Raw genomic sequence first — 24,760 nt, 5'->3', positions numbered from 1 at the left:
CTTCCTGTAAAATGCAAGTGATGGTACATTTTATGATACTAGCCCATAGTTTTGTGTGAACACACCCATATGATACCAACTTCTGAGAATGTGTTCACCCCAGTCTGTCATACACTATATAATTAAAAAAAAAAAGATGAGAGTTCTTTCCTGGACAAAATTGTGTATGAGTTTCAAGAGCTCTGTTGACATTTATAGAAAATAATATTTTTAAGAAAAACTATCAATATTTGATTGCTGTAAAATTAATATGAAATCACAAAAGTGAGCACCATATTTCAGTAGGGAGGGTTTTTTTGTTTGTTTGTCTGTCTGTCTGTTTGTTTTGAGGAATATAGCTGCTCATGAATTAAAACGACAGAATTACTCACCGTGTCCTGTGAGAGGTAATTAAGGGCCCCAGTGATATGGTTATAAATTTCACATGACATTTATTCTTGGAGAAAAATATAATTATATGGTCATGAAAAATGTTTCTTGAGCAGTTTCCAATCAAGATTTTTTCCTGTTCACATATTATGTGCTATTATTTTGTCATCTGTTTGTCAAACTATCATGAAAGCAAAATGAAATTTGCAATATTTTCCAGAGGTTTTCTAAAACTGCACCATTTCAACAGAGAAGTACATGTACATGTGTCATTAGTTTCAATACGCCAGTTCATCAGAGACCCCGAGACGGGTATCGCATCATCCATTACTGCTTTTGGCATTTCCTCAATCACAACGGTATGAATACAAGAGCAAGTTGCCATGGTAATGGGAACTATCCAAAGTTGCATTCTTTACCAAGTCTTTGATTGGCCCATTACAGACCACCACCACCAAATGTCATGTGTACAGAGAGGTTGCTGGTGTTTGTGACTGATGCAAACATATCCCTATAGTCCGGGAAGAGCATGTGTATTCCTGTTGGGCCCAGGCAGCAATTTTTTTTTTTTTTTTTAACAAACAGAATTGAAAATTCATGCAATTTTCTTGTTATTTGAAGTCATAGGTGACTTCCTCGGGATAGATCCATTGGTTGCTACTTGTTTATTAACCACCATGTAGATATACTTCCATAATCCACATCTATGGAAATTATCTAGTGTTACAATGTTGTCTTTCTTCAGCTGTGATTGGCTGTGATTCTGTCGAATGCCAATGACCAAAACCACCTCTTCTCCATATTTTGTCAAATCGTGTCAGATCGTCGTCCTCTCTGCAGTAATATTATAGTGATTATCATACATTATTTCATTGTTCCTGTTTTTTTTTTTATTAATGTCGTGAAAATGCAATGGTAACATCACCACGTTTGTACGAGGTGTTGAACTTTGGGAGGTTACACCCTTACACAAAGGAATGGTCTGTGAATATCTCGATATGGTGTGGAAGAGTCTGATCAAGTGACAAATGATACTGAAAATGAATACATTACCAGAAAAGCATAACACTGATATATGCAGGGATTGATGTCTTAACAATTTGTTCATTTCATTGTTTTTTGTGGGGGATTTTTTGTGGATCATGTGACCCTTTGAATGATAATAAAAGATGAAAGAAAATATATCAATGCTAGTTCTTTCTCATGATTTTGTCTGTTCTTTTTGTTATGCACTAAAACGATTATACATATGGTATTATAAATACATCAAAGAGATTTTATAAAGTCTCTTTGATATGTACAATGTGTGGCTGTGTGTGTGTGCGGGAACTTGGGTGTGTATGTGTGTAGAATACACGTATTAGATTTTATTTGATAGCATCTTATATATCATATATATATATTTATATGTAATATATAATATATAATATGTATTATTTTGTTTTGATATGTACAATGTGTGGCTGTGTGTGTGTGTGTGCACTTGGGTGTGTATGTGTGTAGAATACACGTATTGGATTTTATTTGATTTCATCTTTTATATTATATATTACTAGTATATATATATATATATATATATATATATATATAATATTATTTTTGTTTCTTTGGGAAACACTTTAGTAGAACTTCAAAAGACAAAGGAAGCACTGTAATCTGTTGATAGATTGCTAGCTGTAATTCAATTTATCAAATTGACATTTTATACGACTTTTCCCAAATCAAAGGCAAGAAGATAATCATCGCACATATTCAATACAGATAGTGTGAAGTAATGAAAGTAGGACAATAACAATTAAACAAACCATATTCATATCCGATAATAATAATAATAATTCACAACATTTATATAGCGCGTTATTACATAAAATGTCTCTAAGCGCTATGGGAACAAGAAAACAATAGAAAGGGAAGAAGAGGAAAGTAAAGAAAGAAAGAAAGAAGAAGAAGGTACAGTTTCAGTAACGGTATAAGACATGAAACACAGTCATAATACTATTCAATAAACAAATACGTTTTTAACATGGATTTAAATTTGTCTACTGAGTCTGTTTGTTTCAAGCATTCAGGTAAACTGTTCCAGAGTTGAGGTGATGCTGACTGAAAAGCTCTAGAACCATAAGATTGTGTATTGACAGGAGGAGGTATTAAAAGTGATTTGTTGTTAGACCGCAAGTTCCGGGAGGGTAGGTATTCAGTTATCAACTGTTGAAGATAAACCGGTGCAATATTTCGCAAACATTTAAAAGTTAACAAAAGAATCTTGAAGTTAATTCGTTCGCGGATTCTTAACATATGGAGTTCTCTCAGTAGTGGGGTAACCGACTCACGTGAACGACGTTTAGCAATAAGCCTGGCAGTTGAATTTTGAACTCTCTGCAGTTTGTTGATTTGCGCATCAGGCAAACCATACAAGAGACTGTTGCAAAAGTCAATGCGAGACATAACTAGTGCCTGAGCGAGTCTCTGGGTTGTCTTTTTCGTCAGAAATTGGCGGATGCTGCCAATTTTGTGTAGGGCAAATGAGGCTGATCTGCACACATTGTTCACATGAGTTTTCAAAGACAGATTGTGATCAAATATGACACCCAAGTTCCTTGCATCTGTGCAGCATTGTATAGTAGTATCATCTAAAGAAATTGTACTAATTGGGCTTGAAATCCTGTGCCTGCTTGTGAAATGTATACATTCTGTTTTGCTTTCATTTAGCTTCAAACCATTCCGTATTGACCAACTCTTAATGTCCGAGACACATGCACTGAGTCTTTGTATAGAAGTAGACTGATGCTGCTTTTTGAAGACAAGGTAAATTTGAGTATCATCTGCATAGGTCATACACCTTATGTCATGGTGCTTGATGACATCCTCTAATGGAGATGAGAAGAGTGTAAAGGCCAGTGGGCCAATCACAGACCCTTGGGGAACTCCGAAGTTGGAGGAGGTGACTTGTGACTCAGAACCACCAACGACGACAGACTGGGTTCTATTAGTAAGGTAGGAATGGAACCATTCTAGGGCAGTGTCACTAAGTCCAAATCTATCATGCAAACGGCTAAGCAGGGCATCATGACTCACGGTGTCAAAGGCAGCCGAATAATCCAATAGCAGCAGAACTGCCTCCTCACCCTTGTCCAGAGAGAGAAGAATATCGTTTGTGACTTTTAGCAGGGCAGTTTCACAACTGTGGTGTGGCCGGTAGCCTGACTGCATCTCAGAGTAAAGATTGTGCTCAGACAGGTGATCTTGAAATTGAGACAACACGAGTCTTTCAATAATCTTTCCGAGGAACGGAAGATTAGAGACCGGTCTATAGCTCTTAAGTTCATCCGGACTAAGTTTAGATGACTTCAGGATCGGAGTTATATGAGCATGCTTCAGAGAATCAGGGAAATGACCATCCTTGAGGGAAGCGTTGACAATGGATGTAATAACCGGAGTTAATTCATTGACACAGTTCTTCAGCAGCCAAGTAGGAATTGGATCAAGTCGACTGGAGGTTGATCGAGACTCTCTAATAACTTTCTGAACTTGGCTCCGCACTATCGGTGAAAAAGCATGAAAACAGTGCTGAGTGCTTTGAAAACTGATGTGAGATAGATTATCCGAGGGTAATTTCTGAAATGACTTGACGAGGTCATCGATCTTGTCGGTGAAGAAATCAGAAAACCGATCGGCAATTAGAGATTCGTTTGGGTCGTTATCAGATGGGAGGACCTTTTTGGCACTGGCTGAAGTCAGACGATCAACCCTCTGGAAGAGTTGATGAACGTCACAGTCGTCAAGCTGCTCGGAGTAGAACTCTTGCTTTGCCTTGGCAAGTTGCTTGCTGTAGAAATGACATTCATTCTTAAGGATCTGGCGATTGATTTCAGTTCGGGAGTGACGATATCTTCTCTCCAGTTGTCTTACCCTCTGCTTAATATGGCGAAGATCATCACTGAACCAAGGGGAATGCGGTCTTGCAGTTATACGTCTAGTGATCATAGGGGCATGATTCTCTAGAAGAGCTTGAAGTACCCTGTTGTACTGGAGAACAAGCTGATCAAGATCTGAGGCGGGTGACTCATAAAGTTCAGACTCAAGAATATCTGCCCGGAAAGCCTGGATGTCAATATGTTTAAGTTTTCGAAAACTAATATCAATTTTCGATGGATCCGGCTTCTTGATGTTAACATAACAGCTGACAGATGAGTGGTCAGATGGAAGAAACTGCGATGATTGAACTTGGGAAATGACATCATCAGAGGCTCTGGTAAGAATTAAGTCCAACGTATGGCCCTTTTGATGGGTAGGAAAGTCAACGTGCTGTGTAAAATTAGCTGATGATATCAAGTCCAGAAACAGAAGAGCTTCTCGATCTTTATCATCATTGACGTGAAAATTAAAATCACCACAGATTACAAGATGGTTGGATTCAGATGCCAGTTGTTCAAGAAATACTGCAAATTCATCCAAAAAGATGGATGAAGTTGATCTTCGGTTCTTTGTTCTCTGTGGCCTGTAAACTACAACCAGACGAAGAGGCTTTTGACGTTTGGCAGAGATCAAAACATTGATGTATTCAAAAGATTGAAGTGTACCCACATCTCTTCCGAGAATAGTGTAGCTTCGATGAAGGCATATACCGACACCACCACCTGATCTCTCCTTTCGGGGTGAGTGAATAAACTGATGAGAAGGGAGGTCAGTAGAAAAATCAGACAGGGCTCGATCATCACGTGCGTCTCCTGTGAGCCATGTCTCGGTGAGTGCCAAGATATCCACATTATGCGAGATTACCATGTCTGACACCATATGCATCTTGTTATTAAGAGATCTGGCATTCCAGAGAACCATCTGACAACGTCCGCAGCCTGGTGGTGGGACCTTTGGATCCTGGGAAAGCTTGTTGGTAGTTTCAGCATGCTGACGTTTGTGTCTGCCCCCTTTACAGCCTCTATGGGTAGGGCGTCTTCTTGAGATCCCTAGTGTTTTAATGGTATCCCAAGTACCCAGGTCAATTCGTTGGATGCAGTGTAGGTCAAAGAGTTCAGATCGGCTGTATGATACTCTTCGATCCAGACTCTGTATCCTGGGTACAATGGCCTGTGCAGAAAATGCTGAAGAAAGCCCATGATTCTTAGCGTTTTCACCAGGGCCCGGATTGGGATGTACATCACCAGCTTTTGTCAACTCAGTGCGAAATGTGCTGGTGGAGTTGCTGTAGTATAGAATCCTTTTCCCTGCATAGTGATGGCGGTGATGGTCATGGCTTCTATTCACTGTCCTGCCATGAATAGATGAAGAAGCATAGTCCACATTCAGGTTGATGGACAAACACAAAAGAACCAGTGAAAGGAGGCTAATGGTGCAAGGCATTGCTGTCTTGAGTGTACAGTTGAGTGAACAACAATGTACTGCACAGAAGTAATGGCTCCAGGTCCCTGCAGTGCTGTGACCAATACAGCCTGAAGCCAGAAAAGTTGATATCCAAAATATCACGTTCAAATGCAAAATCCAGGCACCAAAGTTGTCTAGCAGTGTCAGCAAACTAGTGCAATCAGACTAGCAACAGCCTTATAGAAAAATTCCAGCTGAAACTGATAAGCAGAGCAAAAGTAGAGAGAGCTGTGGGAGGCAGCTGCTAGGCGCACTCACCACACTCACCAAAATCGATAGGTCCCTATTTAAAAAAAAAAGAAATAAGTAAAAGTTTTATGATTCTTTTGAATGAAGTATAACTTTGATTTCATATAAGTTTAATCACTGATGTGCTGTTTGTTCGTACATCTAGTGGTGATAAGTAGTATTTAGAATAAGTAGTCCTTTAAAAATGAATGTACGGAGCTCACTGAATAGGTACCAAATAGATAATTAGTATTGATTAATTTAGAATTGACTTATCAAAGAAGGTATGTTTTTTAAAGGTCTCTAGGCATTGTTACATTACTGGATATACCCAAAATAAATTCGAAACATATTCTGTCACTGTATCAAAACGAACGTAGGTTCAATAGAACTGGATATAGCAATCCCATTCAAGTAGGATGCGACTCCGAGAATGTAGCGTATGATTCTGAATTGAAAATACCAAAAATTTATGTTGATAAAAAGGAATAACACACAATCTGTTTATCACAATCAGTGTTTGGCTTATTTATTCCTTTTACTTTACAAATGCCATGAATTAGGCATTTACAAGCCTTCGACACCTTTCTTACATTGTTCATAGATTCCAATAGTGAAAATTTAGGCCTACATTTAGTTTGGGGAGCCGTTTACAACATTTTCCCATCGTGATGGAAAAGCTAACATGATAAAATATGGAAAATTGCAATGAGTCTAACATAAATTATATTCTTTTATTCCATGTAGGTTTAGAAGTGATTTTTTTAAATAAATAAAACATGAATACGAATGACACCATACCAATCTGACCTAATCTAATATTGATAAGTTAATCTCACAACCATTATATAATCAACCCATTTTATTATGAGATGTGTCCTGATTCATAGCACGGCTGTTGACAAGAGCTACATCACGATACGTCACGATACGTCACAATACGGTGAAGAAGAGGGTAGTAAAGGCGGCAAGGAAAATGGCGAGGGTCATCAGTACGTAGATGAAAATCTTCACCCGCGGCGTCTGCTCCATAGCCGCCATGACCTCTGGTAGGCTCTTGCCATCATGAAAGCCGCTGGTCGGTGGCGAGTCTTCCCCGCTCCGCCAGTCATCACAGCCGCAGAACCGCAGGAGTGCACGTCGGAAGACACCCCTGTCGTCTGCGTCCGTATTCACTGTTCGTGCGATCAGGTAAGGTCAAAAGAAAACGAAACGATAAAGATGTAATGGTCAAATGTGTAACGTTCCTTTGACGTTCTTAGGTTTGTCTGTGTGTGAGCGTGTGTGTATGGTTGAGGGTGTGTGTGAGTGTATATGTGTGCGCGCGCATCGTCAACATATTTATGTCAACATATTAATTACAAACGGAAATATTTTACCAAATGGGTCAGATACTTTTGAACGGGACGACTATTTTTCTATAGAAACAAGATGGGAGTAAAAACAATCATGACCAGTCAAACAAATTATCCTATTTGATGAAGGATGGTGTAAGGTATAATAAGTATAAGACAGAAAGACAGAGAAAAACAATTAAACCAACAGCACAATAATATATTGTAAAGACCAAATCGTTTTGGTGGGGTTTTTTTTAACGAATACTAGTAATTGAGAGTATTTGCATGTATATCTACGACATCTAGCTCTGACAGATAGTAATTAGGTCCATGCTTGCATGCGTATATGTTTGTAGCTTCAGAAAATATGAAAAAGTACGGCAGAAGCAACGAACGTGGACATGGAATCTTCTTTCAAAGTGAATAAAGATATTGCATTGATGACAATCAATGGACACGTAATTATTCACAACTTCTAAAATCTAAAAGCAGCATACTCACAGTTTTCAGTGATTCGAGTAGTCTCCGATTTCTCCCTGACATTAAGTGGTCGATGCTCGTCATCTTCCTCCCCGTCATCGTCTACCAGCTCGTCGTAGTCTTCTCGACATCGCCGTTCGTCCGACCGCTTCGCCTGACTAAATCGATCCCAATACGTCGTTCGAATAAGCTGCAAAATTAACGACTCGGTCAGGATACAAAGAACTTAATTATAATGTCAAATCAAAAACAAGATTGCTAAAATGAAAGCAACACACACTTTTACTTATAAATATAAATTTCAAATTCACTATGTATATGACTATATATATATATATATATATATATATACATATATCTTGGAACTTTCCACGTGTTGGACTTCGAATGTTGTAATTATAAGAAGAAAGAGTCTCAAATACGCCATGGATCCAACGAGAATTTTTTTTTAACTTCTCGTTGGATCCATGGCGTATTTGAGACTCTTTCTTCTTATGTATATACACTCAGCAAAAAAAAGAAAGTAAACACTTTTTCCAGTTAATATTTTTCATTGAAGATTTTGCTAAAAATTAATGTGTCATATACCATATCAAAGATTATTTAATTGGCTATCAACCTGGCAGGTGTATACAAAGGTAAACTTTACGCATGAGTGAACACATTCGTTTTTGTCCTCCAAGGCAGAAAAGTAAAAATTGCAGAATTGGACATATTGAAATTCATTTGCAAATGCCCTCCAAGATAGCAATGATAACAAAAGACCAATTTAACGCAATTAGAGACATGAATGAAACAGCAGAAATAAGTTTCCGTTCCCTTGTTTCCTTTTGTATTCAGAACAAAAACATAGTGCGGAAACTAAAGGTGGAACATAAGCATTTTCCATCAATTCAAACTTTAAATGACATAGGGAGTAAGCCGTAAAGGTGATAAGATAGACAGAATTTCTTCATTTTACCTATTAATTAAGGAATTTAAGAATGCACGAGTCAAATTCAAGAACCAAATATTATTTCAAATTTTCTTAAATTGGAATAACGTTTCAAATTTAACTTTCTATGTTACCATAATTTTTCTCTTATGTCTTTTCACTGCGGATTTGACAGAAGATTCTTCATTTTCCTTCATTATTTTTTTGCCTTTCTTTATATTTGGAGGGTTGCAGAGACATTATTGAGATCATAGGTTGATGTTTTCAAATCAACTGGCATTTCTATTGTGTTGAATTTGTCTTTTTTTGTTGTTGTCATTATCATATGGAAGAGCAAATACGCTTGAATAACATCTTGTCCATTTTGCAATTTTTACTTTGTGCCTTGGAAGAGAAAAAACGAATGTGTTCACTCATGCGTAAAGTTAACACTTTCATTAACCTACTAGCTTGATAGCTAATTAAATTACCTTTAACATGGTATGTAAAACATCATTTTTAGTTAGATAGTCTATGAGAAAGATAAACTTGAAAAAGTGTTTACTTTCTTTTTTTGCTGAGTGTATACACATATAAGAAGAAGAACGAATCTTGAATACACTATGGATCCAACAAGAAAGTTAATTTTTTTAAATAAAAAACCGTCTTGTTGGATTCATGGCGTATTTGAGACTCGTTCTTCTTATAATTACAACATTTGAAGTCAAACACGTGGAAAGTTCCAAGATGGATATACAGTATAGATAGATATAGATAGATACATGTATATATGTACATTAGATTGCATGCGCACTAATTGGATGGAAGGTCAATTTCAAAGAGTGTACACTCGAATTGCCAGTTGTGACTACGTATCTAGCCAGTCCGATTTGATATTTACTAGTACCCAAGTGCTACTCAATTAGATCGGACAATCCAAAGACAAAATTCCTCCGATGGTACTTCTTTGCGGATGCATTAAAAGAAGAAGAAGAAAAAAAATGACTTGATCTCCTCAGACAAGAACAACAGCAAACACAAAGAAGAATAAATTTCAAAGACAAACTAGATAGAACCGCGCGAGTACACATACAAACCTCTCTCACTCTCTCTATAAAACTGACACAAGACAACGCAGAAGTTGATTTCAAAGCATGTTTTCGATATTGAACTTGCATTACCATGCAAGTGTTTGGAGTAGAAATGAAATCGAGACCGGGAAAGAAAAAAGCATGTTGAGCACATTTTCTGACATGTCTGAGGACACTTACCATTTCAGGAGGGGGAGGCTCGGTTAGAAGACTAACGACAATGTCGACGGTGAAGACGACGGTAAAGAGAATCATGTTAAAATAGAAGTAGTGCATCGTAAGGATGTAAGGCCGGTTATCCTCTTCCCAGCAAACCGGCGCTGGCCAGATGAAGTCAAGGATGATCCGGGTGAAACCGGTAAGCGCGCCAGCGATCAGTCCCCAGAACGTACCCTGTGATTGAGGAACATTATAGTTGGGATGAGAATAGTGTAAAATGTGCTGCTGATGTTGTATATGTTGTTGTTGCTGCTGCTGATGTGTTCATTATGTATAGGCTGTGACTGGGTCAGCAATGACATGACATAGCTACAAACAAACAGTTTCAGAAGCCTCCTCGAAATTCGTGAACGCTTTACATTAAACGTTGTGTGGCATGTAGACCGTAAATGTTTTGAATCTGAACATATTGTGACGAAGATAATGGCAAATTAATTAGTTATTATTAGTTGTTAGATTTCCAGTAGGCAAAGTACATCACACGCATGGCTACTTGAGCACAGTATTAATCAATTAATAGGCCTGCAGTAATCAACATGTTACCCCAATTCTACTCAGCAGAACAAACCTTTTTTTCCTCGCATAAGTTAATCTGATGACGCGTGATTCCGATAGGCCTTATGTGTTTGCGATATTATATCCAAATGCATGTTGAATCATTTAGACTATGACGACAACACGCTCTAAACTCGAAAATCTTGGAAACGCAACGGGAATTAAAAGGAAAGATATCTCTCTAACAGTCGCTCTACTCACCATTTCGTTCGCTCTTGGCCAGAGTATGGCGAGCAGGTAAACCGCGCATAAACCTGGCAAGATCCGCCCGGCTATCCGGGTGAAATAACGGTTCAAGCCGTCACCACCCTGAAGAAGCTCGATTGCAGGTACCCACAGTATGCTGACGAAAACCATGACAATAACGATCACTCTGGGAAAGGGAGAAGTAAATCACTCAGGACTTAGACTTTGTGTATAGTTATTTTTTTCAGCTTAGCTCAGTTTGTCAATTTAGATTTGAAATGCCACGGGCTGATCTTAACCCTATGATACTATAATCCTGGACACAACAGCAAGTGATGGAGTTCATTGTAAACAAGGCGTACATTGCATCTATATACCAAAAACCCCTAATAGCATGCTCCCTCTACAGCCTTACCATGTTATAATTTATGTGATGAATCTAATAATTTAATTAGAATCAGTTTCTTAGAGAAATCAAATTTGTCGTCTTCATCCGCTGATGAGCATATTTTCCATCCTATGAAAGATGATCAGCAGAAAACAAACAAGAATAAAACAAAACAGAACGTAATAGCGATTACTGAAAGGGTGGATTTCAAGTTCGATGCTACCGCTGAGATAGCACAAATAGAGGCCTTAAACTCGAAAGTGACCTCACCCAGTAGGCCCGGTCAGTCCGCGGTCAGACCGGAAAGAGATCGAGAAGTTTAAAATGGCGATCTTTAAAGTTTAAGAGGTCGAAGTTTTGCCAGTAAACACACCTGCCCACAATCATGAGTTCCTTGACCGATGGTTGATGTCCAGACTTCTGTCGGAAGTAGACCCAGATGTCGACGGTAAAGAGAGTGCTGATGCTGTTGAAGAAAGACATCAGGCTGCAGACAATTGCTGCAAGCATGACGGCAAACATTAATCCACGGAGCCCTATCGGACGAGAGATACAGACACGTGGACAGAGGAACAAACAGACAAAATGGTTACAGATAGTTTTTCCGAACGTTTGTTAATCCGAAAATGAATAACGATTCGTTATTCCGAAAGTTCTTGAATCTGACAAACAAAGTAAGGTTCGTTAATCCTAAAACAAAATATAGTTCGTTAGTCCGAAGGTTCGTTATTCCGAACTCTGATAAGGTTCGTTGCTCCGAAAATGAAATAAGGTTCGTTCATTCATCCATTCATTTTCTACATGATTATTCATTTTTCGGTAAGATCAAAGGAATTTCATTTCATCTTCATTTTCTCTCCCTTCATTATCTCTTTTCCTTCTATCATGGTCTTGCACAATTGCGGCAGGAAGCTGGTAATTTTTGATGTCAATCTCAATTTCAATATCAATTTGGGTTTTTTTTTCCATACTTTTCATTGCCCGTTTAGGCACTTGATTGCTACACTAATTCTGCTATTGCAAGATGTTCCCTAGACAATATACCGAGGATTGAAATGATGATAATTATGATGATAGTGATTATGATATCAATACTATTACAATATCAGTGTACTCCTAGTTGTATGATCTTACAAACATTACAAAACGGACAAGTATACTATGCAGTATCCAAAAAAAAAAAAAAAAGAAATTAGCATTCTAGTAGATAACGTTGCGTCTACATACTGATGGACAAATTTGTCTTAAATTGCGTTAGCGCTTTACCAGGTGGCATGACTCCAAGGACGAGACTTGGAAAGGCGGTGTTGGTGCATCCATTGGGGTTCCCGCAGGCTGCTAGGCAGGTCTCGGCGGAGGCACAGGCCACGGTATCTATACACGAGATAGTATACCCATCAAGCAATACCAGACAACTAATTCAGCTTTGATCCACTGCGAAATATTACTACGGTATCTCATTAAGATGATGATCACATTCAATATCATTATAGTCCAATGATGGTAATGATTCTGATGATTAATGGTTTTCCTGTCCATTTTAAACTTTGTTCATGAGATCAAATAAGTGATAGTGATAACAAATATACGATCGTCCCGAGAAGCGAAAAGAGCGCAAATGTTTGGTTCAATCAGGGTGTCAATTTACTCAACTCTCACTGTAATTCGTAATTCGGCAGTCAACTTGTCAAGGCATGAGCATGCGTCTCCGCCTCTCAGCAACTGCGAAATATCGAGGATCAATTTCGTCTTCTCTCAATCAGTCAAATGGTATTGTAATTCTATATTCATGACCGAGTGACCTACTTTAGCTGTCGAGATTTTTACCGTCAGCATTGTTCTATAGACACGTCTTTTTCAGTACATACATGCACACAACACGAAAATACTTGTTATACCTACTAGAACAGTCACAAAAGGACTGTTTAATCGCGTGTTAAGTAAACACACGCAACAAAACAAAACAGAAATAAAATCTTGATATAAACAAACAAAACATAAATGTCTACTTTGATTGATCAAAGAATATAGAATTTGAATGAAACATTGACGAGAATTTAATGTAAAATGAAGGAATCGCTTCGATATCATGTGCTCAGCGACCACGACCTTTTAGTTTGAATGTGGATCATATTTATATAGACAGTGACTAAATTGAACAGAAATTATGCAATGCGGGTGAAATGCCCTGGGAAGGAATAACCGCCTGGGAGGGGAAAACCAAACTGGGATGTGATAGCTGATCTCGGAATGAAGAACTGATCAGGAAAGGGAGGACTGACTTGGGAAGGGAGAACTGACCTATGAAGAGAGGACTGACCTGGGAAGGGAGAACTGACCTGTGAAGAGATGGCTGAGCTTGGTAGGGAGGATTGAGCTTGGTAGGGAGAATTGACCTGGGAAGGGAGAATTGACCTGGGAAGAAAGGACTGAAAACTGACCTGTGAAGAGATGGCTGCCCTGGGTAGGGAGGATTGACCTGGGAAGGGAGGATTGACCTGGGAACAGAGGACTGGCATGGGAAGAGAGGACTGACCTGTGAAGAGAGGACTGACCTGGGAAGGGAGAACTGTCCTGGGACGAGAGGACTGACCTGGGAAGGGAGAACTGACCTGTGAAGAGATGGCTGACCTGGGTAGGGAGGATTGACCTGGGAAGGGAGGATTGACCTGGGAAGACAGGACTGACCTGGGAAGAGAGAACTGACCTGTGAAGAGATGGCTGCCCTGGGTAGGGAGGATTGACCTGGGAAGGGAGGATTGACCTGGGAAGAGAGGACTGACTTGGGAAGAGAGAACTGACCTATATGAAGAGAGGGCTGACCTAGGAAGGGAGATTTGACCTGGGAACAGAGGACTGACCTGGGAAGGGAGAACTGACCTGGAAAGAGAGCCCTGGCAATCATCCCTGGGAGGACGATCATAAAGAGAGGTAAGAGTTTGAGAAAACCAGCTAGGACACACCCTCCTTGGGCGTGGGACAGATTCTTCGCCGACAGAGGTCGCTGCACCATCACCTGTGAGTAAAATGTAAAAAATGCTTTTAACATGGTTCCGTATAAACCATATACAATTATGAATTATTAGACTTTCGGTGCAGCAATTGCTAGATGAGAAGACGTCAACACTAGGCCCGAATTCACGAAGCTGGTATCATTGAAACCATGGTTTAAACCTTGGACAAAGACCGTAGTTTTTTTTTTGTTTTTTTTTTTTTTTTTACGGGGCGCCAATTGTCGCATGGTCTATTTCTAAGACTACGGTATTTGACCATGGTTTAAACCATGGTTTCAATTATATCACCTTCGTGAATTCGGGCCTTAGTGACGTCGCGACTGGAAAACGGTATAAAGAAAACAAACAGAGAATTCAACAAAAGTACGTTTTCTATGATTCTCTTTATCAAAAAATAATTACGTTCAATTGACTTGTTTGTGGCATTTGTTAAGAGTCGCTAAATGATCTATTGATATTGCTAAATTTCTTCAATTAATAAAAATCTAATTTCATTCTGCTTTAAAGTGTATCAGGGCAATTACCCCCCCCCCCCCCCCCCCCCGGCTAAATACTGGTTTGTGATAAGATTAGAGTAAAGATTGGAGATAGGGTTAGGATTAAGTTTAGTGTTAGAGTTTGGGTTAAGGTTATAGGATTATGTTCAGGATTAGGATTAGGGTAGGGGTCAGCGGAAGGGTCTTGGGTAATTGTCTAGGGGTGAATGCCCAAGAACCCTTTAAGGAATTAATCTGATCAACACGTCATCGTCCACAAAATCTGTCAATACCTGATCGGCGCAGAAGTACGTCATCGACGTCATTGACTGCCCAATGATAAACCCGAGCCATGGGAAGTCGGAGGTGAAAGGGTTGGCTTCGTGCAACATCTTGAAGGCATTGGGAAGTGGGTAGCCGCAAGTGTAGTTTGGCGTGGAGAGCGTGTAATTTGGAATAGCCTGGAAATAGCGCTCTTTTAGTCCACCGTATCCGCCTATCTTTACGTAACCTAATGTGAGTGAAGAAAGTGGGATAGTGTCAAGAGTAAACATGGCGCTGATTGCACCCGATTTGGCAAAAGGAGGAGAGGCAACTGCCGCCCTCATATTTGTTATTGCTATAATTATAGTCCAATATTTTACATTGATATACGCTTTTCGTCATAAGGGCTATATATATTCACATCTGCGTAACCATGATCATTTTCTTTTATCCGTATAAAGTGCCAAAATACAGAGATTATATCTCACTATAATATGAGACATGAAATTGTTGTCGGTAGGCTATGTCTGCGTCAAAGTGAATTTACACGTGCATGGTAAGTTTAATAGCCATAAAAGCAATAAGTCTACGTGTCTATCCTACTATCTCGTGGTCTTTCATTCAGTGTGATAACATTCAAAATTACACGTATCTTCATAATATTATCTGCAGTATAGTCTTAGTATTTCGTTTGCGCTTCAACTTACTTAAAATCATCAGCACAACTCCGCCAGTGACCATGATAAAGACTTGGACGGTCTCTGTATACATGACAGCCGCGAGACCACCTAATAAGGGAAAAATGATAAGAACGAATAGATTTAAAAAAGTAAAAGAACAGAATTCAAAATTAGAGGAAAATTATCCCCTCAATAAAATGCATTTTATATATTTTTCACTTTAAAAGTTATGACCAGATAGTGATTCTTAACTTCTAGAATAAGCTGACTTTGAAGATAAGATAGTCAGGACGTATTAAACGCCAAGTGTCGCATGGCCTCTTTCGTTTCGAAATCGGTCATTTCTTTTACGAAATTACACCTTCGCCGACGAGATTGTCATTGTGTAGACGAGATTGTCATTTTGTGAAGAAAGAGACCATGCAACACTTGGCACCCCATACATAAGACATGCACACAAGTCACTACTGTCCGTTCACAAGGACCTCTTGTACGACAGGACCAAATATTTTGTATTTGTAAAGTGATTTCGCCGCATCAGATGGTCTCAAATAGACAATCTGTGAAAATTTACCCTCATAATAATCGTAATCGAGTGGTATTCACGATGTTTATGATATAAATAAGAATAATTACAATACTAGACAGATGAACAGATTGTATATCCCAAATTTGAAATACTGCGTTTCAAGATACACTTTCAAATATACGGGACCTGTTTTATGGAATGATTTTCCAAATGTAATAAAGTTGTCTAATAGACTTTCAATATTCAAAAGAAGTTACAAATTCTTTCTTGTTCATAAAGATATACTATAACTCTCAAGTTTTATTCCGTGTATAAGCACGCAACTTTGGAGACTCTTGCCTTCTTATATGTATTGTGTTCCTTCTTTAGTATAGTTTTCTTGTTTGTATTCCATTAATGTAACTATTTCAGCTGTAATACTTGGGATCAGCCATAGAAAGACCAACGGTCCATGTTGATCCCCCACAAACTGATATAACTGCTTTTATGTTGTGTTTGTCTGGTGTGAAATTGTTATAAGTGGAACATTTTCCTGTAAATGTTCCTGTATTTGTTCCTGTAAATGTTCCTGTATTTGTTCCTGTATTCCTTGTATACTTTTTATCAGGATGTGGAAATAAATGGAATGAAATGAAAAATATAGCTGTGTAACCTGTTAATGTGAAGAGTCCAACGAACACCAGGAGAGCAATGATGGCAACATACTTGTTCCACTGCAGAGCTTGTTGGATGAACAGAGCGCCGGAATAGAGATCAACCTTATGGACAAAAACAGATCAGCTCAAAAGATACTTTCGTTTCCTTGCAATACCCCAAAACAACAATAATAACAAAGAAGATCATTCTTATTTTGATCTAAAGCTCTGCAACTCTAATGCAGTGCACTTCATCTGAAAAAGTTAATCACAGCCTTAACGGGAAGCAAGAACATCGATAAGACGGAAACAGTTTTCATCAGATATCGTTCGAAGCAAAAACGTTACATAAAGACCATTCTATATTGAGAGAAGGCAATTTAATGATTGCAGGAGGGCAAAATGAGGCCGTGTGGGTATTATGATAATGATAATGATAATACCATGCCATTTAATGCTTAAGATTGAGCGTGTCATAAACAAACACATACAAAAGGGTCAAAGAGCTTTGGGCCTCGTATTTAACTGTAAAAGATATTGAATAATTTGTAAAAAAAAAATGAATTGACAAGAAAGTATTTAAGCGTAATAATGTTAATTCATTCCACGAATGATAAGTCATCACCATCTCGGAATAACCAGGGAGGTGAGACCTCACCTCCCTGGAATAACTATGTTTTTAGACATGGGCACATGTTCAAGACCTCGAATTGGAAAATACCAAATTACCAATAGGGCCTATCAACAGGTGCCAAGAATACCGTTAAAGACCACTCCCTTCTAATAACACCACAGCAAGGAAATGAGGCAATAGCTAGCATATTTCCACTACATTGGCACACCATATTGAATCTTTGAAAGAAAGATTTTTTTTTTAAAGAAAAGTTGTCAATGTGTTTACCGAGATTCTCGCAACAATGTAGACAAAAATGGACATGCAGGCCAGGTAGACTCGAATCCGATTACCGCCGAAACGTTTCATCATATACTCTGGTAGAGTACAAACCTGGTTGGAAAAAAACCAGGAAGAAATATTATGCGTTCAACCGTCTCAATACTTATTCTAAACACAAAAGTCACTTTACATACAAAGCAGCAACGATATAGAATTAAAATGTTAATGGCTGTTGTACTGTGGGTTTGGGGACTCAAAAGAATGTCTAGCAGAAAGTTTGGAATCCTGTTAAGTTGACTGTATTCTTGAAGTCTTCGAAAAGGAGACCATTTTGCTTTCTGCATGGATGTTTCTCATCTGAACCACCAATCAAGTCTCTTATCCACAGTTAAAGAATACAATTTCATTGCTCGTTACACAAGGTGTCGTAAATTAGTGACAAACCAAGGTCCATTTTTTTCTTTTTTGGATAAATCAGCAGAAAGAGAAGAGAACGGAGTCCTAATCGATTAACATTCTATCAAACACATCCTGGTTTGCTGATTCGCTGAGTAATACTCTTGTTTCAGCCTGCGTAATACTAATATTTAGATACATCTTGAAGTGCTTCATGTGAATGAGATTTCCTCTTGTGGTGTATTACTCACTCGCGATATTTCAAAATTTGACTGTTGTTCGAACTCTTTATTTAAGCTCTCTTTGTTGACTTTAAAAAATGGCGAAACTTACTCCTGACGCCATGTAGACTGGAACGAAGAGGAACCCCATCAGCTGCAGTAGGCAGATCCCCTGTAAATCATGATTTGATATTATAGACATTTTTGTATTAATTTTGATTTCTTGGAGGAACAGTGTCAATATAGTGACGGCCCTCGGCGGGGTCATCCCATACAAGCCCGACAGACACGAGTCATGCGGCCCACGAGCTCGACATTTGAAAAAGGTCCAAGAGTCTACAACCCACGAGTCACATATAGCCCATGAATCTGACACTACTCAAAAAAAAAAAGAACAAAAAAGGAGCAGAAGTCCGACACCATAGGGGAAAAATGAATATATATTGAATCAGTGTCTGACTCGTGGGTCTTGTTTGCCTAGTGTCGGACTCATATGCGCTCTCATGTGGGTTCTTTCTCAATAACATTGTTATTCATTCATTCTCTACTAATGGATGGGACGATATCAAGTCGTATTCACGGAAATCAATCACGCATTACCACAAATAACCTCGGTACGGAAAATCAGGGATTAAATGAATAGGTGAGGACCATTCTCTCCTCATGTCCCCTCCTATCAGTGTATTGTTATTGACAGAAGCGGCATTTTTTCTTCACTTCTTTTGTTCCAGGTAACGATCACATGAATGAATGAAATAATGGTTCCAACCTGGTGACAATACCATCAAAAGGTATTGGTCTGACTATTATGCACGGTGACACGACATTTGCTCCGGCAGCAATTGCTCCCGTTTTATTTTCTCCAAGGACTTGGGGCTGTGGTTGTGATAGGGTTTTAGGTTTAGTTTGATGTGAGGATTAGGATTGTAGAGTTGGGGCTATGTTTGTGGGTAGAATTTATGCTTGGCTTGGAGTGTAGATATTTCATTTCAGAGCAATCTATTGTCGCACGAGCAAATGTTATGGAGCCATTATGCACACATTTGCGTGGGATCTGGAACACTGCATTCGCGTTTGTGCAGTTATTTACGTGATGCTTTCTGATTACCATAATATTACGTTCATGTATCACGCACTATACCATACAAAAATCAACAAGATTGTCATGTATAACGCTGGACATGTTTAAGCATTTCAGTTGGTCTCATATCAATAATTTGATGCGTCTGTTTATATAAACCAGAGGTGGTATATGCTCCTATAGTTTCGACTCACATTTAGCTCAAAGGCCCCTGTTGATATTCCTAAGGCAGCTGCATCACCGGCCAGGCCGACGAAATGTTCGCTGCCAATATTGCTGCCGAAAATGGAAGCGCCAACCTGCGGGACAAGAGGTTAATGGAAATCAAAGGATTTCAGTACAATAGAGTGGCTGAATTGGGATGTCTTAATGTCTGAATACAACTTCTAGCAAGCGTTTATATCACTTATGAAAATCCCAGAAACATTTCCTACTATAAAACCATAATGTGGGTGGGCCAAGTGGCAATTCACGAGCATTATTATGGAACGTCCATCAGAAAACGGAATTGTGCAGTTAAAGTGTCAAAAAACTGCACTAACGGTACTGCGAAAGAATAACTGACAGTTGTGGATGCTGGCATTTATCAAATAAAAATCATTAAGGAAATTTGAAAAGGGACTGAGCAGGTTGATGTTTTGCAAAGACGCTATGCTCCTTGACATCTTTTTATTTCCTTTCTCTCTCATTCTCTCTTTCTCTTTCCAAAAAATGGCATCATCCGAACAAAAGTCCGCGTTTATCATATCTATATAATATTTTGTTTTGTTTGTTATACGGTTAGTTAGAGTTTCAAATTGAATTGATTGTTAACTTACCGGAAGCCATGTCATACTTTGCCCTGCGAGGAAGTAGCCCCTGACAGTCCCTCGATTTGTCACGACATTTGCCTGAAAAGAAAGGCTTACGATTACATCAAGTTTAAGTGCATTTCCACTGCATTCTCAAGTTGTCTTTTATAAAAAAAGAATAAAATCGAATGAACAGAGTAGTAGAGGATTTATCAAAGTCGAAAAACAAAACTAAAACCCAACAGAATCGTAAAGTTTAATATTGTGTTTTGCATCAAGTTGCGATATTGGTTGTAATAACATAATATTATGTGAATGGCAGACGTAATGATGTCATCAGTTTACAATTACTATAGCTGATTGGTTTGTGTATCCAGAAGGTAGATTGAATAACAATTTCCTGTGTGTCGATTGGAGAATGGTGGGGTTATGATCGACGTTATCACCTATTGTTATCCTCGTATGTTGTGGCTTCTATATTTATCACAAATGAAATGGAATGAGATGAAATGAAGTGAAATGAAATGAAATGAAATGAAATAAAATGAAATGAAATAAAATAAAATAAAATGAAATGAATTGAACTGAACTGAACTGAACTGAACTGAACTGAACTGAAATGAAATGAAATCAAATAAAATAAAATAAAATAAAATAAAATGAAATGAAACGAAATGAAACGAAGCGATATGAAATTTCAGCTTACAGAGCCCATAAAAGCCATTGTGTGAGTTCAGCGTTCTTTCACATCTAGTCTCTTTTTTTTCATCAAATTTTTGTGATAGTTTTTAATTATTCTTTTTACATAACAGGGTCTGCTATATGAAGTTAAATGCACTGACAACAGATAACAAATTCATTTCACTTCCCTTTTTGCCATTTTACAAACATCTCAGTACTCGATATTGATAATTGAAATACTGTTGTATACTGAATGTTTTCTGTTTATCAACCACGAAACATTCCTCTCACAAACATGACACGAAAACCAATTTTCATCAAATAAACGTTGAATCCTTCTTAAAATTGCATGCTCTTTCATATTTCATAAGAGGTTTTTCATTATTTCACTTAAGAATGTTATAAACCTGAATCCTCACCTCAGCCAGTACTGTACAGTCCCTTTAGAAATAGATGACGGCATAATAACGGTTGTGATAGTGCTGAGAAAAATTTATAATTGTGATGACAATGATTGTAAAATCGGAAAATGTTACGGTCAAAGCATTCTGTGGATCAAAAGAATAGGTATAACTATTTCAGCAAGGTTCAGGAACTGAAGGCATTATTACTTACATAGTTATTGTAGTGTATGCATGAGTGCAAATTATTGAGTTCTTACGTAAATTGCAGCGGAGATAACGACGAGGAAATATGCACCCAGTGTGAGGTAGTCCAAGGATACCAGGCCGGCTCTCTCCCCTTCCTCCGTTATCCCTTCATCCATGTGGACTGTTGAGTTTGCAAGGAAGTGAATGAGCACGGAATTCTACTCAGTGATATCCAAGGCTGCCGTGGTTCGAGGAATCATCATTCATATTGTCACTGAAATAGATCCCGATTTCAGACTGACAGCTGCAACAGAACAAGCGCAAGAAGTGGTAAAAAAATTCACCAAAATAGATACGAGCATATAGTACATGTACACTGTAATAAAAGCACTATTTGCGTAATAAGCAGGTATCGCTTGCATTCTATACACTCTTAAGAAAAATAGGTTCAACTTAGCACTTTTACGTGTGACACAAAGCACCTTTGTGGGTGCAACTTTGCACCTTTCAGACCAGTGAGTACCAGTTATGTCATACAATATATATATATATATATATATATATATATATATATATATATATAAAGTAACAAAGCTGCAACAAAGTTCATGCTGTATTCACCAACGGTTTATTTCTTCAACGGTTTATTTCGTCAACGGTTTATTTCTTGGTGAATACAGCATGAACTTTGTTGCAGCTTTGTTACTTATCTTTTTATCTTGCCAACACGTGGACTACCTTATCAATATATATATATATATATATATTTTTTTTTTTTTTTTTTTGTGACAAAGTACAATGTACCTTATTTTTTAAAGTCAAGGTCACACGGTGAATTTCCTACTCACGTGGACATGGTTCAAATGATAGTATGGATGAGGAAAGGCAACGGCTACAGTCACACAAACATTGATTTTTTTAAGTGGGAGAGCACTGAAATACATTGCCTTGATTTGGCTTTCATTCATGGTTTTTCTTTCTTTTCTTTCTTTTTTTGGCTCTATTCAATTTGAGTAGTAAACGGGCAACTTTATCATTGTGTGTTTTCTGTGGAATGCATGCACTATGAGGTGGATCCTGATATCACAACTGAACCATATGCACTACTGCAAATCCATTAAAAGATAGACAGTGACATTTCCCCCTTTCGACTTCAATGAAGATTAAGAAAATGATGTCGGTGACTATTATATTGTGTATGCACTGAGCCCCTTGTGCGTGGGTGGGTACATAGGGAGGGTGTGTGTGTTTGCGGGTTAAGGGAAAACATACAGGATTAGACCAGGGCCCCATTTCATGAAAGATGTTGGGACAACAACTCTTATTGGAATGACAACCAATCAAGAAGCTGAATTCTTGGCGTTACCATGACAATTATTGTCATTCCAGCAAGAGGTGCTATCATATCAACTTTTTTATGAAATGGCCGGGGCCCAGTACTAGGGAGTAGAGAGTAGGACCTGGGGGGGGGGGGGGGGGGGGGGTAGGAGGAAGCAAAGGAGGGGTACGAGGAGAGCCTGTGGTGCCCAGAGAGAAATTGATTGTATATAAGGGAAGGGAGTTATTTGTTTTATGATATTGTTTCTTATATTGTTCAACTTGTTTATTATTGCAACTGATTGACAAATTGCCCTACATCGACGTAAATTATAAGCACTGAATTGATCAGTGTTTTAGCAGTAGCCATGATAAAAGAATCACGGCGTACACACTCGAGCAGAATTCGAACCTACGACTTAGACCTATAGACCGGTGTAGCAGTGGAAAGTGCCCCCAGAGTCCGGCTTCTGTACCTCACAACTTCTCTTCTCCACCACTCTCCCATCAGTGACCCACACATACTCATCATACTATATTTGTTCCAATTCTAATTCCACCACATTACCAAGCTATAAGGTCGTTTTGGACTAATTCGGCACTCGACCAGACAATGAAAATTACGGTGTCAACATTTTGTGAAAATGCTTAACAGACGATGTTTTCACGAGTGGAAAATTGATAATGATAATGATGGTGATGATGATGATGATGATGATAATAATGATAATAATAATAATAATAATAATAATAATAATAATGATAATAATAATAATAACAATAACAATAATAATGATAATACTAATAATGATGATCATAACAACTATAATAATAATAATAATAATAATATATAATAGTAATTATATTATTGTTATTAATTTATTATTATTATTAATATTGTTATCATTATTATTGTTGTCATAATTATCATCGTTATTAGTATTATTATACAGACAAAACCCCAAACAAACAGACAAACAAGCAAAACAAACTAAAAAGAATATTAGTCATGAGACCCGCTAAAGAACTACAATGTAGTTTCAATTATTTCCTGTCGCGGGAAATGGCCTCATCCCCCGATCACTATGCTGATCATAGAAACTGTTTATTGCATTATTGTTACACGATAACAGCAACATGTTCACACTCTCATTGTACACGACAATCGAGTGTGCCCTGCTATGAGTCTCAGGAAATTTTCACTTTACAGATAGACTGGTTTTGGGGTTGTCCATAGTAGAGCTGCTAATCCCGATCACCTATTTTTACCAGAGCAATCCCGACCAAATGCTCGATCGTTCTTCAACACGATCCCTTCCCGACCGCTATTCGATTTTTTACGATCTATATCCGACCATTCTCGATATCTCCAGAATCTCTCCTCGACAACAACACAGATCTCTACTCGAATATCCCGATCTACACACAATCAATACACGATCGCTACACGGTCAATACTCGATTTCTACTAGACTTCTTAGACCAGCTCGACATGACTCGATCTGTGTAAGATCTTGCATCGAACAAGTCGGCAGGTTCGTACAGTGATCGAGTGAAAGAAGAATTGGTTACAGTATTTGTTTTGTTATATGAGACAACTCAGTATTTATGCTTGAATACGGCGTAGCCCAAAAGAGTGCTATAAAACTGACTATCAATTGCAAAAGCATGAATGAACGACAGAAATGATTATCTTTAGTATAGGTTTTACCGGCCAATTTTGCACTTTTGTCAGTCCATTTGATAAAAGGTTCATTCAATTTAGCGAAAATCCTCATCACTGCACGTTCTGTCATTCAAAATTGCAAGTTGTTCGTTCAATTTAGCATTCCGGTCAATGAAATTTGCACATGTGCCTTTCGAATTCGTAAAACGGGCATTCAAATTGGCACTTGGCACGTGCTCTTCAGTCATTCAAATTCGCCAGCACTGGCGAAAGGGGTACTTCAGTCATTCAATCTCGCGTATGGGCAGTCAAATTGCTAACATGTTCATTGAAATTAACGTCATGTTTTTTCTTTTTTGAAAAGGTGATAACATTTAAA

General features: G+C 38.2%; 1 protein-coding gene across 1 annotated transcript; it reads right to left on the bottom strand.

Annotated features, from left to right (window-relative positions):
- Positions 1-2,852: 2,852 nt before the first annotated feature.
- Positions 2,853-20,211, bottom strand: LOC139722452 (sodium/glucose cotransporter 1-like). The gene is made up of 16 exons (XM_071633746.1): positions 20,155-20,211; positions 19,531-19,635; positions 18,368-18,427; positions 17,645-17,749; positions 16,761-16,866; positions 15,607-15,687; positions 14,929-15,146; positions 14,026-14,161; positions 12,412-12,519; positions 11,519-11,681; positions 10,773-10,944; positions 9,978-10,190; positions 7,815-7,983; positions 6,919-7,151; positions 3,207-4,470; positions 2,853-2,902 (listed from the first exon to the last, which is right to left on the bottom strand). Exons 1-16 carry the CDS (start codon positions 20,167-20,169, stop codon positions 2,853-2,855), a joined length of 3,198 nt encoding a protein of 1,065 aa, XP_071489847.1. The 5' UTR covers positions 20,170-20,211.
- Positions 20,212-24,760: the final 4,549 nt, after the last annotated feature.

The sequence above is a fragment of the Diadema antillarum genome, unplaced genomic scaffold, assembly GCF_040938485.1.
Source record: "Diadema antillarum isolate AM-2024a unplaced genomic scaffold, OU_Dant_1.0 scf00000165, whole genome shotgun sequence".
NCBI lineage: Eukaryota > Metazoa > Echinodermata > Echinoidea > Diadematoida > Diadematidae > Diadema > Diadema antillarum.
This window is presented reverse-complemented; position numbering and strand designations above follow the sequence as displayed.